General features: G+C 64.8%; 1 protein-coding gene across 1 annotated transcript; it reads left to right on the top strand.

The window, feature by feature from the left end:
* Nucleotides 1-2352: 2352 nt before the first annotated feature.
* Nucleotides 2353-11717, top strand: GRIN2C (glutamate ionotropic receptor NMDA type subunit 2C). Its single transcript, XM_032199754.1, has 12 exons — nucleotides 2353-2760; nucleotides 3634-4226; nucleotides 4707-4821; nucleotides 5430-5641; nucleotides 6594-6762; nucleotides 6865-7018; nucleotides 7864-7989; nucleotides 8079-8308; nucleotides 8559-8719; nucleotides 9165-9352; nucleotides 9762-9994; nucleotides 10350-11717. Exons 1-12 carry the CDS (start codon nucleotides 2353-2355, stop codon nucleotides 11715-11717), a joined length of 3957 nt encoding a protein of 1318 aa, XP_032055645.1.
* Nucleotides 11718-14098: the final 2381 nt, after the last annotated feature.

The following is a 14098-nucleotide window of genomic DNA, read 5'->3' as shown; positions in this document are numbered from 1 at the left end:
AGCCTCCTCTGAAGCCACAGCGGGCTCGATGCTGCACCCCGCTGCTGCTCCGACCCCAGCCCCGCAGCCCCAGCCCCTCCACGCTGGCTCCCTGGCAAGGATGGGGATTTATTCCCCCGGTGATCTGAGCGGCGGCTCAACACGGTTCTGTGCCCGTGCCCACCTCCTGTCCCTGCAGTCATCACCGTGCTCTGGGAGCGCGAGCCAGGGGTTCGCTTTTGGTCCATTTTCCCTAAATCCGTCCCCATTCGGAGCCTGGCTGGGAGCAGCTCCTTCGCAGGCAGCACCTGGCTTTGCAGGAAGGGTTTTTTTGGAGTCTGTGTGTGGATAAACCAGTGCCGGAGGAGTCCCCCTGAGCCCAGGTGTGAGGAAGAGGAGGAGGATTTGCAACCCGGCCGTCCCGTGCTGGCCGGGGATGGGAGAAGCACCAGGGCTGGAGGAAGGAGCCTGATCAGCCACCGCGAGGGCCCGGGGTATATTTAAACGTCCTTGAGGAAGAATCAGCCGGGCAAAGCCGCTGGGAGGGCGGCTCTGTTTGTTTTGGGTGGCGTGCTGCTCCCCTTCCTCCCCGCTCGGGTAGCCGGTGCCGGATTCCCGATGAATTATTTATTTCGGGACTAAAAATACCTGGGAATGGCGGCGAGGAGCGGGCGGCGCGGGCCAGCCCGGCCGTGCCGTAGCGTGGGACGGTGCCAACATGAGTCACCAGCCGCCCTGCCTGGCCAAGGGGCCGCGGCCATCGCCTTGGCGTCGTGGCTGCCGCGGTGCGGGGCGGCGGGAGGAGGGCCGGGAGGGCAGGGAGCACCCCCGGGTGCCGTGGGGTGGGGTGCCGGGGGTGGCCGTGCCCCTGCCCCCAAGCTGATGCCCACACTGCGAAGCTGGGTCCTGGCATCAGGGCGCACTCCTTGGGGTCGTTTTGTGGGTTTCTGTCCCAAATGCCGGCGGTGTTTTTGGCAACGAGGGAGTTGTGTGCTGAGGGGCTGAGCATCGGCACGGCGCGGAGGGGTCCCCAGGGCAGCCCGCACCCCGAATCCAGCCCCAACCTTGGGCTGTGCTGAGGGCTCGTTAAGCAGCAGTGGCTTTTAATTGCCAGTGACGATTCCGAGCGCCAGCTGGCAGCTGGCACCTCGCTGCACGCAGTGACACCGGGCCATGGCCAGCGCCACCGTGGCCGGTGGTGGCCCTGGGGCAACAGGGCTTGGGGAGGGAACAGAGTCGGCGTTCCCTGCAGCTTTTAATTGTAGGGTGAGCTCCGGCACAGGGGAGCAGCACCGTGCACATCCCCGGGGGGACGTCACCCCCTGGCACAGGCTGGCGTGTTGGATGCGCTGGGGTGGCAGGCGCTGCAGAGCCCCGAGGCAGGGCTCCGTGTGGCTGAATCCTCCCACAAGGGCACCTTTCGGGTGGCTCCCAGCTCCCCTGGCTGCTCGGCCACCTCGCACAGCCCCGGGGCCAGGGGGAGAGAAGGGCACCTGCAGGGCACGCGTGCTGCAGGGGGGCTCCTGCCCCAGTGAAGCAGCTGTGGCTGGTGGGAAGGGGTCACTACCAGCCCTGGAGAGCCAAAAATCAGATATTGTATTGATGGCGGGCAGCTAAAGGTGATTTATTTTTTTTTCTCCCCTCTATACGCACTGCTCTCACCCTGCGTGCTCACCCTGGGTGCCAGCACGGCCGAAGCTGGCGGAGGAGGCGCTGATGGGGGAATTTGGTGCTTGCAGGCACCAGGCAGGCAGGCAGCCTCCCCGGCAGCAGCACGGAGCTGGTGGGGGCTTGGGGCAGGAGCCGAGGGGCTCTTTCTGCCCGTCCCCAGCCCCGCTGCACCTCGAACCCCTTTGGCTGGCCGGGGAGCTGCTCTGCGCTGCAGAGGAGGGTGCGGAGGGGGACGCCAGCTTTCAGCCCTTAAATATTTCAGGTGCCTGTCAGCTGCGGAGGGAGGCATGAAGGAGCATCCAGCTCCTCCTGCCACCTCTAGCTCCTGCCACCTCTTGCCAAGGGGGCAAGAAAAAGCACCCTGACAGTGGTAGCCTGCAGGGGAAGGAGGGCAGTGGGGCTGGAAGGGGACGGAGGTGGTGGGGTGGGGATGTTAGGGGGTGGGAAGCAGGGACCAGATGGGAAGGATTTGTGGGGATGTGGCACTGGGCACCAGCACCCCCAAAGGGGCTGAGCTGGGGGGTGCAGCCCTGTGCTCACCCCTGCACCGCATCCAGCCTCTAAAGGATGAGGGTCCCCTCGTTTATGGGGGTCACCCGCCCTGGGGTGGCGCACAGGGGGTGGGTCTGGGCGAGCGGGGGTCCTGGCGGAGGGCTGGATGCGAGGGGCTGTGTCCGTCCCCGCAGGGACGCGGCGGTGGACATGGGCAGAGCGCCGGCACCCGCTCTGCTACTGTCGCTGGTGCTGGGCTGCTCGGCCGCCTTCAGCGACGTCCTGCTGCCCGGCCCCGAGGAGCCGGTGGTCAACGTGGCCGTGGTGTTCGGGGGCACGTCCTACCCGCTGCACATCCGCTCCCGCCTGAGCCCCCAGAGCTTCCTGGACATGCCCCTGGAGATCCACCCCATCACCGTCATCGTCAACGACACCAACCCCAGCAGCCTCCTCACCCACATCTGCAGCGTCCTGGCCAGCCACAAGATCCACGGCATCGTCTTCGAGGACAACGTCGGCACGGAGGCGGTGGCGCAGATCCTTGACTTCGTCTCCTCCCAGACCCAGGTCCCCGTCATCAGCATCAGCGGGGGGTCTGCGGTGGTCCTCACCCCGAAGGTGAGGCTTTCACTGGGGTTGTTCCCCGGGGGGTGACTCCCTGGCTTTCCAGGCAGGATTTGGCTCATCCCCCTCTCATCCCCTCCCTGGGTGCTTGTCCTGTACCCGGCACTTGGGGGGGGGTCCTGGTGCTGGTTCCACCTGATGGTAGCAGCAACTCAGCGGGATCCCAGCTGTGCTCTTCAGGGCAGGGGCAAACATCTGGCCACCCCCCCCAAGCTGTTTAGGGGTTGCTTTTGTGCTCTGGGGTCTAAACCCCCTGGGTGTCCCCTCTGCACCTCTGCCTGCACCAGGCTCCCCAGGTAGGTGGCAGTACGTGACGTGGCTTTGCAGTAGGCTGGTGTCCTGCAGCTATCCTTGAGGGGGTTTAAGGGGTGGTGCCCCCACTCCCCAGCCCCCTCTGGGCACATCTGTGGCTTCAAAGGAAAAAAAAATCTGGAGGTGGAGGCGGTCTGCGTGGCGAAACGCTGCTGCCTGCTCGTGACCTTCTGCAAATGCCATTCGCTGCATCATTTAAGACAGAATCAGCTCAATTAAGATTTGCTAATGAGAGGCCAGATGGCCGCGGAGGTGGGGTGGGCGATGGGAGGTGACTGCAGGTAGCAGGGCGGGAGCTGCTCCCCGGCACGGTGCGGGAAGTGCCCGGCCTCTGCTGGACACCCCTGGATGGGTTTTGGCCAACAACCCGGGAAGACTTGGCCCTGAGCAGTGGGGTGGTGGTCACGGCTCGGCAGATCCCGTGGGGATGAACTGGTCCCATTTTGGGTGTCCCCATCCCACGGACCCACTGTCCCATAGTTCCTCCAGCTCTCCACAGGGGTCCACAAGGGTGCCATGATGCCAAGCACCCCCTGCCCCCTCCTCGTCCCGCAGGAGCCCGGCTCGGCCTTCCTGCAGCTGGGCGTCTCCATCGAGCAGCAGATCCAGGTGATCTTCAAGGTGCTGGAGGAATACGACTGGGGCTCCTTCGCCGTCATCACCAGCCTCTACCCGGGCTACAACATCTTCCTGGACGTCATCCGCGCCTTCACGGACGCCAGCTACTTCGGCTGGGAGCTGCAGGAGGTGCTCACCTTTGAGATGAGCCAGGAGCGCAGCGGCTCCAGGACGCAGCGGCTCCTGCGGCAGCTGGACGCCCAGGTGCTCATCGCCTACTGCTCGCGGGACGAGGCCGAGTTCCTCTTCTCCATGGCCGAGCAGGCCGGCCTCGTGGGGCCGGGCTACGTCTGGATCGTGCCCAGCCTGACGGTGGGCAACATGGAGCTGCCGCCCGCCTCCTTCCCCGTCGGCCTCATCAGCGTGGTGACGGAGAGCTGGAAGCTCAGCCTGCGGCAGAAGGTGCGGGACGGGGTGGCCATCATCGCCATGGGGGCGGCCGGCTTCTTCCGAGCCCACGGCTTCCTCCCGGACGTGGGGAGGGATTGCCGGGCGCCCGCTGGCACCGTGGCCAACAGCAGCTTCTACCGGTGAGGCCCGGGGGGCTCGGCGTGGTGGGGGGGGTGTGGGGAGATGGAGGAGGGGAGGGGAAGGGGAAGGGAGGGCGATGGAGCTGGCGGGCAGCGGGGTGGTGGTGGTGGTGCCTCTGGGCTTGGTGTCTTCTCCTGCGTCTTGGAGCAGCTCTTGGCTTCTCCTGTGCAGCTTCAGAAGCCCATGGGGCAGGGGGCCAGGAGGGGTTTAAAGCTCTTTGAGGGCTCCTTTGGGGGCTGCAGTGTCAGCAGCCGTGCTTCTGCCCCTCCTCACCCCGCAGCGGTCCGTCCTCATCGCCTCCTCGCAGGCAGGGCTGTCCCGGTCCCCCCCACTGCTCAGAGGCTAAAGCGGGGCTCCTCTCCCAGCCCTACATCTCCTCCTGGTGTTTTTGGGATCCAGGACCCCGGCATGAAGGCGGGGGGAGCCGGGGCCGTGGGGGCTGCGGGGCTCGGGCTCACCGTGCGCCGTGTCCCCACCAGGCACCTCCTCAACGTGACGTGGGAGCACCGCGACTTCTCCTTCAACGAGGGCGGCTACCTGGTGCGGCCCACCATGGTGGTCATCTCGCTCAACCAGCACCGGCTCTGGGAGATGGTAGGAGCCCGGGGGCCGGGAACGGGCCGGGACCCCCCCAAAACACACACCGGGTTGAACCATGCAAGCTCCAGGGCTGACACCAGGGCTCTTTTGGTGTTGTCCCTGCCAAACGGGGGCCCTGCAGATCCCCCAGCCCCGGCGCATGCCCCTGGCTTTGTCCCCGCGGTATTTTCCCCCTGCAGATGCATTTTCTCCCCCCCATGAGCCTCCCCGTGCAGCACCGTGCGCCCCGAGGTGCCCGGCACTTCCCAGCCCCCTGGCCCCCACCCCGCTGAGGTCCCTCAGTGCTCTGCCATGCCTGGTACCTCTGGCCATACAAATGCTTAGACCCAAAACAAACTTTCTACAGGTGTTTTATTTTCCAGTTTAAAACAGTTTTGGGTGAAATTTGGCCACTTTTGCGCTCTGGTGCTGATGTAACCCCAAGAAAAAAAACCCTCAGCCTGTGGACACCGGTGTAAAGAACCGGAGCAGAGGGGAGCTGGGCTTGGGCTCACCGTGGCTGAGCCCGAATTTAACGATGCTCTGGGGTGGGGGATGAGCCCTGAGGGCACGGGGACCCCCCCATGTCCCCCCTGGTGATGATGTCCTCTCGCCCGGGGCAGGTGGGGAAATGGGAGCACGGCATCATCCACATGAAGTACCCGGTGTGGCCCCGCTACGGCGCCTTCCTGCAGCCCGTGGTGGACAACCGGCACCTGACGGTGGCCACGCTGGAGGAGCGGCCCTTCGTCATCGTGGAGAACACCGACCCCAGCACCGGCGTCTGCGTGCGCAACACCGTGCCCTGCCGCAAGCAGACCAACACCTCCGCCAGGTGAGCTGGGCTGGTGGCCCTGTCCCCACCACCCCCCGGGACACGGGCAGGGGCTGGGAAGGTGCTGGCTTCAGCTGGGACAGGGCTGAAGGCAGGGCAGGAGGGGGCCCCGCTGCCTGCCTGGTGCTGGGAAAGGCTCCGTGCTTACCCACTGGGGGCTGGGGGAGACCATCAGTGTCTCCTCCTTCTCCTTCTCCTTCTCCTTCTCCTTCTCCTTCTCCTTCTCCTTCTCCTTCTCCTTCTCCTTCTCCTTCTCCTTCTCCTTCTCCTTCTCCTTCTCCTTCTCCTTCTCCTTCTCCTTCTCCTTCTCCTTCTCCTTCTCCTTCTCCTTCTCCTTCTCCTTCTCCTTCTCCTTCTCCTTCTCCTTCTCCTTCTCCTTCTCCTTCTCCTTCTCCTTCTCCTTCTCCTTCCCCTTCCCCTTCACATTCCCCTTCCCCTTCCCCGCTTGCTCCTGCTCCTCCTCTTCCCTGTTCCCCTTTCCCTGTTCCCCTTTCCCTGTTTCCCTTTCCCTGTTTCCCTGTTTCCCTTTCCCTTTTCCTCCTTCCCCTCTCCCTTCTTCTCCTTTCTCCCTTCCCCATTCCCCCTTTCCTATTCCCTTTCCCCTTTATCCCTTTTCTCTTTCTTCTCTCCCCTTTCTTTCTCTTCCCAATTCTTCTTTTCCCTTTCCACTTTTTTCTCCTTTCATCTTTTCCCCCTTTTGCTGCTTTCCCCTTATTCCCCTTTCCTCTTATTCCCCCTTCCCCTTTTCCCCTTTCTTCTTTTCCCCTTTTCCCCTTTCCCTTCCCATTTCTTCTTCCCCTTCCCCTCCCGTGCTGCCCCCCGCACTCCCTGCAGCGAGCCGAGCTCCCCAGCCCCGCGGTGCCTGCGAGGCCCCAGAGGATGTCCCGGGGACAGCTCAGGTCTCTGCACCCCCGTGGGGACCCGGACCCACATTTTCTCATTGCACTTTCAGCGGCGATGGCCTGGCGGACCCCTACACCAAGCTGTGCTGCAAGGGCTTCTGCATTGACATCCTGAAGAAGCTGGCCAAGGCGGTGAAGTTCTCCTACGACCTCTACCTGGTGACCAACGGCAAGCACGGCAAGATCGTCCGCGGGGTGTGGAACGGCATGATCGGGGAGGTAGGGGGGCACGGGGCATCTCCTCCTCCTCCTCCTCCTCCTCCTCCTCCTCCTCCTCCTCCTCCTCCTCCTCCTGCCCTGAGCTCTCCCTGCCCTCCCCAGGTGTATTACCGGCGTGCCGACATGGCCATCGGCTCCCTCACCATCAACGAGGAGCGCTCCGAGATCGTCGACTTCTCCGTGCCCTTCGTGGAGACCGGCATCAGCGTGATGGTGGCCAGGAGCAACGGCACCGTCTCGCCCTCCGCCTTCCTCGGTGAGCACAGGCGGCCTGACCCCAGCCCTCCCGCAGGGGTGGGTGGGAAATGTTGCTGAGTTTTAATCTTTTCGGAAAAAAAAATCCTGTTTGCGAGCCACAGGGGAAGGTTGCGGTGCTGCCGTTGGGGCTTTCTCCTCCTCTTGCCCAAGTAATCCCGTTAGTATGGAGATGGGGGCAGGGAGTGGGTTTTCCTTGTAGTTATTCACACGGCAGAGGAAGGATGAAGGTTTGGGGTCAGAGGAGCCGGGGGTTTGCTGGCAGAGCCCTGCTTGGGGACCCGAGCCCCCTGCTGCCCTTGCCAGAGCCAACCTAAACTGGGAAATCCCAGCCACTGGGGCTAAAACTTCCCGTGAGTTTTAAACGAGCAGAACTGCAGCCTAGGGAGGAGAGGAGAGCAGCCAAGGTCACCACGAAATTCAGGCTGGAAACCCAGGGGGGTCCTTGAGGCTTTCCATGGGGGCACAGAGACAAGAGCCCAGCCTGGCTGGAGCGGGGCCGGGCTCCTGCTGGGAACACGGCGGAGGACAGGGGTGGCCCTGAGCACGTGCCCCCCACATCCCCTGTTGAGCCTGGGGGCAGTGCAGGGGGTAGGTAACCTCTGATCCCATGGGAAACCCCCACGGATGGCCCCAGAGGTGAGCAGTATCCCACGAGCATCCCCCTGCCGACGGTATTCCAGCACGTCCCCCTCGCAGCATCCCCCGTCCCCCTCGGCTCACCGAGGATCTGCTCGGTGATATTTGGGAGATCGAGCCCAGGCTTTTGGGGAGGGCTCCAGGGTGTCCCTATGGGGATATGGGGACACGTCCCGGGACCGATGGGGACCCCGCTGCCCTTTGCAGAGCCCTACAGCCCGGCCGTGTGGGTGATGATGTTCGTGATGTGCCTCACCGTGGTGGCCGTCACCGTCTTCGTGTTCGAGTACTTCAGCCCCGTCGGCTACAACCAGAACCTCACCAGCGGCAAACGTGAGAGGGGAGGAGGCGGCCGTGGGGTGGGGGGGGGCGCGTCCCCGGCCGTGCTGACGCCTGTCCCCTCCGTCCCCCATCCCTGCCAGGGCCGGGCGGTCCCTCCTTCACCATCGGCAAGTCGGTGTGGCTGCTGTGGGCCCTGGTCTTCAACAACTCGGTGCCCATCGAGAACCCCAAGGGCACCACCAGCAAGATCATGGTGCTGGTCTGGGCCTTCTTCGCCGTCATCTTCCTCGCCAGCTACACGGCCAACCTGGCCGCCTTCATGATCCAGGAGCAGTACATCGACACCGTGTCGGGGCTGAGCGACAGGAAGGTGGGGGTGCACGCTTCTCCCCCCGGGTCCTCCCCCAAAAATTAAGGTTATCTGGGTGGGGACACCTTCCCCCGGGGAGGTGGGGGCGCATCGTTGCGCCAGCCTGGTTGTGCGTGGGTGGGAGGAGGGGTGGGTGGCTTTGGGGACCTGGTGGGGACACGGGGGGACCTGGTGGGGCCATGGGGGGACTTGGGGGGGACTGGGGGGACACGGTCCCCGTGTGACGGAGCTGCTGGGCTCCGTGCTGCAGTTCCAGAAGCCGCAGGAGCAGTACCCCCCCTTCCGCTTCGGCACCGTCCCCAACGGCAGCACGGAGAGGAACATCCGCAGCAACTACCCCGACATGCACACCCACATGGTGAAGTACAACCAGCGCTCCGTGGAGGACGCCCTCACCAGCCTCAAGATGGGGTACGGCCCCCCCCGGGCTGGGGTGGGGGTCCCAGGGTGAAGCACAGCTCCGTATGGCTCCCCGCAGCACGGGGCGATCCTCCCGGGGGGGGGGCATGGCTTCTGAAATGGGGTCGGCCCCTCCAAGGGAGCTCTCCAAGATGGGGTTTGGCTCCATAAAGCTTGCCCAAATGGGATATAACCCCCCCAAAAAAGTGTACAACCCCATGCAGAGGGCATAGAGCTCCCTACAGCCCCCCCCAAATAGGATGTGTCCACCCCAGATTGGGCTCCTCACCCCCAGATGGGTTTTTGGCTCCCCAAGCTGGGCTTAAGACCCCCCCAAAAAGTGCCCCATCCACTCCCGCTGGGTCACAGCCACCCGAAAGAGGCGCAGCTCCCCAAAAAGGGGTCTGCACCCCCCCTACGAGACCCCCCCTCACCCGTCCCTCCCGGCGGTGGGCAGGAAGCTGGACGCCTTCATCTACGACGCGGCCGTGCTCAACTACATGGCGGGCAAGGACGAGGGCTGCAAGCTGGTGACCATCGGCTCGGGGAAGGTTTTCGCCACCACCGGCTACGGCATCGCCCTGCAGAAGGACTCGCGCTGGAAGCGGGCCATCGACCTGGCCCTGCTGCAGTTCCTGGGAGATGGTGGGGTGCCCGGGGCAGCTTCTCGGGGGTCCCGTGCTCTGTGGGTCATTGGAGGGTGGTCCCAAGGGGCTGGGGGGAGGTGGGTTGCACCTTCGAGGTGGCTTTAAACCAGGCTGTGGTTCTGCAGTTGGGTGGGTGGGGGTTATCCCCTCGGGGGTCTTCTCGCAGGCTGGAAAATCCCAAATGGCCATATGCAAAATCGGAGGGGCTGGGATGTGGGGAGGGGACAGGGCACAGATGGCACAAGGGACAAATGAGATGGCAGAAATCCTGGAGGATTCAGGGGATGCTCAGGCTGAAAGCTGAGCTGAGAGCATCTCCAGTGGGTTGGGGGGGATTTTATCCTCCAGGGGCTGCGCTGGGTACCCGCGGTGGGTTTTCACCCCCCTGTGGCTCTGCCCGGCCTTAGGGGAGACCCAGAAGCTGGAGACGGTGTGGCTGTCGGGGATCTGCCAGAACGAGAAGAATGAGGTGATGAGCAGCAAGCTGGACATCGACAACATGGCCGGGGTCTTCTACATGCTGCTGGTGGCCATGGGGCTCAGCCTGCTGGTCTTCGCCTGGGAGCACCTCGTCTACTGGAAGCTGCGGCACAACGTCCCCAAATCCCACAAGCTCGACTTCCTCCTGGCCATCAGCAGGGTGCGTGCCCCCTGCCCCGGTGGTGCTGGGCATGGCAGGGAGGGGACATTGGAGAGGGGACGTTGGGGAGGGGACACCAGGGAGGGGATACCAGGGAGGGGACATCGCGTCGGGGCTTTGGTCTCTGCTGGCTTTTCGGTGCCTGGGGTGGTGCTGGGTGAGCGTTGGGGGACAGGAGCCACCCCGAGGTGGGGCAGGGGGCTCACATGGAGATCTTGGCTTTGCCTTCACCCAATCGACCCATCTCAGGCCAGCTCCTGGCTCTTCCCATCCCACCCAAACGACTTCTTGTGCTGGGGATGTTTGCATGGCTTGGAGGGCTGCTGACGGTGCGCGGTTGCTGCTCTCCCCGCAGGGCATTTACAGCTGCTTCAGCGGGGTGCAGACCCTGCCCAGCCCCGGGCGGGCGCCCACGCCCGACGTGACGGCGAGCTCGGCCCAAGCCAACGTGCTGAAGATGCTGCAGGCCGCCAAGGACATGGTGTCGACGGCCAGCGTGGGCGGCTCGCTGGAGCACGCCACGCGCACCATCGAGGACTGGAGCAGCCGCAGCGAGCACCTCCAGACCACCTTCTCGCTCAGGACACCCCAGCTCGTGGTGCAGAACAGCACCGGCACCCACCGGGGCCTCTCCTCCGGCCCGGCCCCCGCCGAGAGGCTGGGCAGAGCCCACGCTGCCAAGGGGGCCCCCCCGGGGCTCCCCCTGCCCATCCCCGTGGACTCGCGGCTGCCCGGGGAGGAGAAGCGGAGGGCAGCGAGCGAGCACGTCCCCCGTGTCCTTCACCCCCTGAAGTTTCGGGGGGGCTGTGCCGGGGACAAAGCCCCCCGGGGCTGCGTGGTGGGCAGCTTGCCTCATCTCCTGGCGAAGACGGCGCCGGAGGAGGATTTTGGGGAGCACACGGTGATGGGGAACCACATCGGCGCCCCCATCGGCACCCCGACACCGCCCAGGGAGCTCCCGCTGCCGGACATCTACAGGGAGCACAAGCGGGGGGACCGGCTGCCCAACACCCCCCTGCTCTACGCGGATGGGGGACACCAGGGCTCGGGGACAGTGCCCCGGCTGCTCCCCACCTTGGAGACGAGGAGGGAGGTGGGAAACCCTTCCCTGCCCCCCGCCTGTGCCCGCAGCTCCTTCCCGAAAGCCGCCAGGACTTGCAGAGCGGAGCGGGAGCATCCAAGCCACCGGGCGAGCTCGGCCAGGGCGTCCTGGGAGCGGGGCGAGAAGCACCGAGCCACGGCGCCGCGACGCTGCGGCACCCACCAACCCACCGCCCGCACCGACATCCCCGACCTCTTCCCCGAAGCCGAGGCCGCCCACAGCTGCGGCCCCCACTGCCCCGAGGCCGCCGGGCGGCTGGTGGGGCCAGGCCAGGCGCTGAGCTCGCCCGTGGCACGGCTGCCGTCGTACCGGGAAGCGTGCCGGCAAAAGCCCCGCGGCACCGCGTGCGCGCCCTACGCCTACGTGGACTCGTGCGCTCACCTGCCCCTCTATTTAGGGCACCTCTCCCGTGGGTCCCTGCCACCCCGCGAGCACCCTGGGGTGCTGGGGGGCGGCTGGGGCTTGGGGCGCTGGGACGGAGCCTGCAGAGGCTGGGGGAGGCGCGGGGAGCCGGGCTTTCTGCGGGCAGTGGGGCCGGAGAGGCTGGCGGCTCGCGGGGTGACGAGCCCCTGCGCCGGCGGGTCCTGGCGGCGGGTCTCCAGCCTGGAGTCGGAGGTGTGAGGGGGGACGCGGGGGCCGTGCTTGCTCCCCTCCTCTCCACGGGGAGGAAAGCAAAGTGCCCCTTGCTCGGCTTCCCCGCGGGTGAGCCGGTGGCTCCTGGCTGGGCTGCGGCACGGTGCTCCTCCCGGGGATGTGCTCGAGCACCTCGGGGTCCTCCACTGCTGGCAGCGGGATGCTCCAAGCCGGGTCCGTGCCCTCTGGGGGCTGGGGGAGCCTCCTCGGGGCCGCACTGGGTTGGCCCCGCAGGCAGGGCTGGCCGGGGACGCCGAACTCATCGCTGCCGCGTTTCCGTCATGTTTTGGCTCATCCAAGGGACTCAAAGCTCCACGTCTAGGTCATTAAAGAGACATTTTAAACCGGCTGGGGACCCTTCTTCCATTGCTGGCCGTGAGCCCCGTGCTGCCCTTGGCTTTGTCCCCCCAGCCTCAGCAATGCTCGAGGTCCTGAGCCCCAGCCCCGCTCGTGTCCCCGTGCCCGGCTGGCACCACTGCCCCCGGGCGCAGGCTGGGAGAGCACCCACAGAGCAAGATCTGGGGGAAATGTCCTTAATTCCGTTCCAACCTGCTGGTTTCAGCCCTCATTACCAGCACAGCGGGTCCAAGGTGTCCCACAGGGCCACCACCCCCCAGGCTCGCTCCTCCTTCCCTTGCCCCATCCCAACGCAGCCGGTCGGGTGGCTGCTGGGCAAGGGCACCAAAGGGGTGGCTGCCAAGCCCCACAGAGGTCAGGAGAGGCCTGAACGCTCCTTGCCCGGGGACAGAAGCATTGGCAAGGCCTGCCTGTCCGTCCATCTGTCCGTCCATCCATCCCTCCATCTGGCTGGGGCGAAACCCAGGCAGTGTCCCACCTCCCCCCCACCCCGCAGCCTGGCTGCCATCGCGCTCCGGCGCTGACACTTTAATTCCCGTTACTTATTTGTCACTGCAATTGTCTCTTAATTGCTTTGGCAGCCCCTCCGAGGGCCGCTCGGGGAGGGAGGAAGGTGGCGATGGAAAACTAAAGGTGATAAATGAATGAAGCTGGTGGGGGGAGCCTTCCCGTGCCACCCCTGCCCACGGCACCACTTTACATGGGGCAGCTCCGGCCAGGCTGCTCCCCACCCGGCTCCAAGTGCCCTGGGGAGTTTTCCCCCAAATTGTGGCTTTCTGGCCCAAAAATCCAGCAGAGAGCATGGCAACTTCAGCTGGGCTGAGCGGGGTCCGAGGCTGAGCCTGAGCAGAGTTTGGGGGCTGTAGGAAAAAAACAGAGCGGAAAAGGGGCTGGAAAAAAAAATCCTCAACCCACTTTTTATATTAATTAGTTATATCCCCGGTGACTCAGCAGAAGCCAAATGGATTCGCCTCATGTTTTATTGAAGGGCTTTGCTGCGGGAGGCGGAGGGCAGCGAGGGATGGGGCACCCCGGGGTGCTGCCAGGGGAGGTGGCCCGGGGGTGGGTGCCCACAGGGCTCACGGCTGGACCCGGGGTCGGGCAGTCAGGGCCAGGGGCTCCCCCATGTGCCCCCAGCACCCAGGTCCCCCCCCCCCCATGGTGGAGGTATTTGCATATCTAATTTAGATGCTAATTGGGATGGGAAGAGCTGCTTTTCTGGGGGTAATTCGGGGTGCTGATGGGAGAGGAGCAGCCCCAAGGTTGGTCGGCGGCGGCTCCGGGCTGTCCAAAGCAGAAGTTGGGTATTTAATGCTTAGCAGCCTCCGAGCCGTGCTATTTCTTCCCGGCGAGATGGGCTAATCAATCACTTTTTAATTTGGCCGCCTCTGGCACCCGCGCTGCCCCGGGCTGCCGTCCGTGTGCGCCCTGGGCGAGGAAACCGCTGCCGGCGGCGCTGCTGGCACCGCGCCCCCCGGCACCCACCCTGCTCAGCCCCTGCATCTGCCAGCCCCGGCATCGCCGTGTCCACGGGAGCTGCCCCAAGGCGCCCACCCCCAGCTATTCCATTAGGAATGGTTTTCCCTAAAATCGGGAATCTGCAGCCAGAAAAGGAGAAGGGGCTGGGAAGGTGTCGGTCCCACACGGGGATGGTGCAGCCACCACAGCCACCCCGAGGCGAGGTGCTGCGCCTCGGTGAGGTCGAAGCCCTGCCCCAGCCCCTTCTCAGCCTCCAGGTTTTTATTTCCCCGTCCGTGGCTGTCGCTCCCTGAAGTGCCACAAAAGCCCGACTCCATCCCCGCCGCCACTTTGGCTCCAGATTTACAGCCCGAGCCCCAAAATCCTCCGCTGCTTGTGAGGTCCTCGGAGAGAAGCACGGCAGAAAGCGTTTATTTCCATCATAAAGCTGCGTTTTAATATTTTAACATAAATCAAGCCGCGCTTTATGGCGATAATAAATTTGTTGGCAGAAACTGCCTTCGCCGCCCGAGGCAGCCGAGCGATTCAATTTG

This window comes from Aythya fuligula, chromosome 18 (genome assembly GCF_009819795.1).
Source record: "Aythya fuligula isolate bAytFul2 chromosome 18, bAytFul2.pri, whole genome shotgun sequence".
Taxonomy (NCBI): domain Eukaryota; kingdom Metazoa; phylum Chordata; class Aves; order Anseriformes; family Anatidae; genus Aythya; species Aythya fuligula.
Note: the sequence above shows the minus strand (reverse complement) of the source record. Positions and strands in the feature narration are given on the sequence as shown.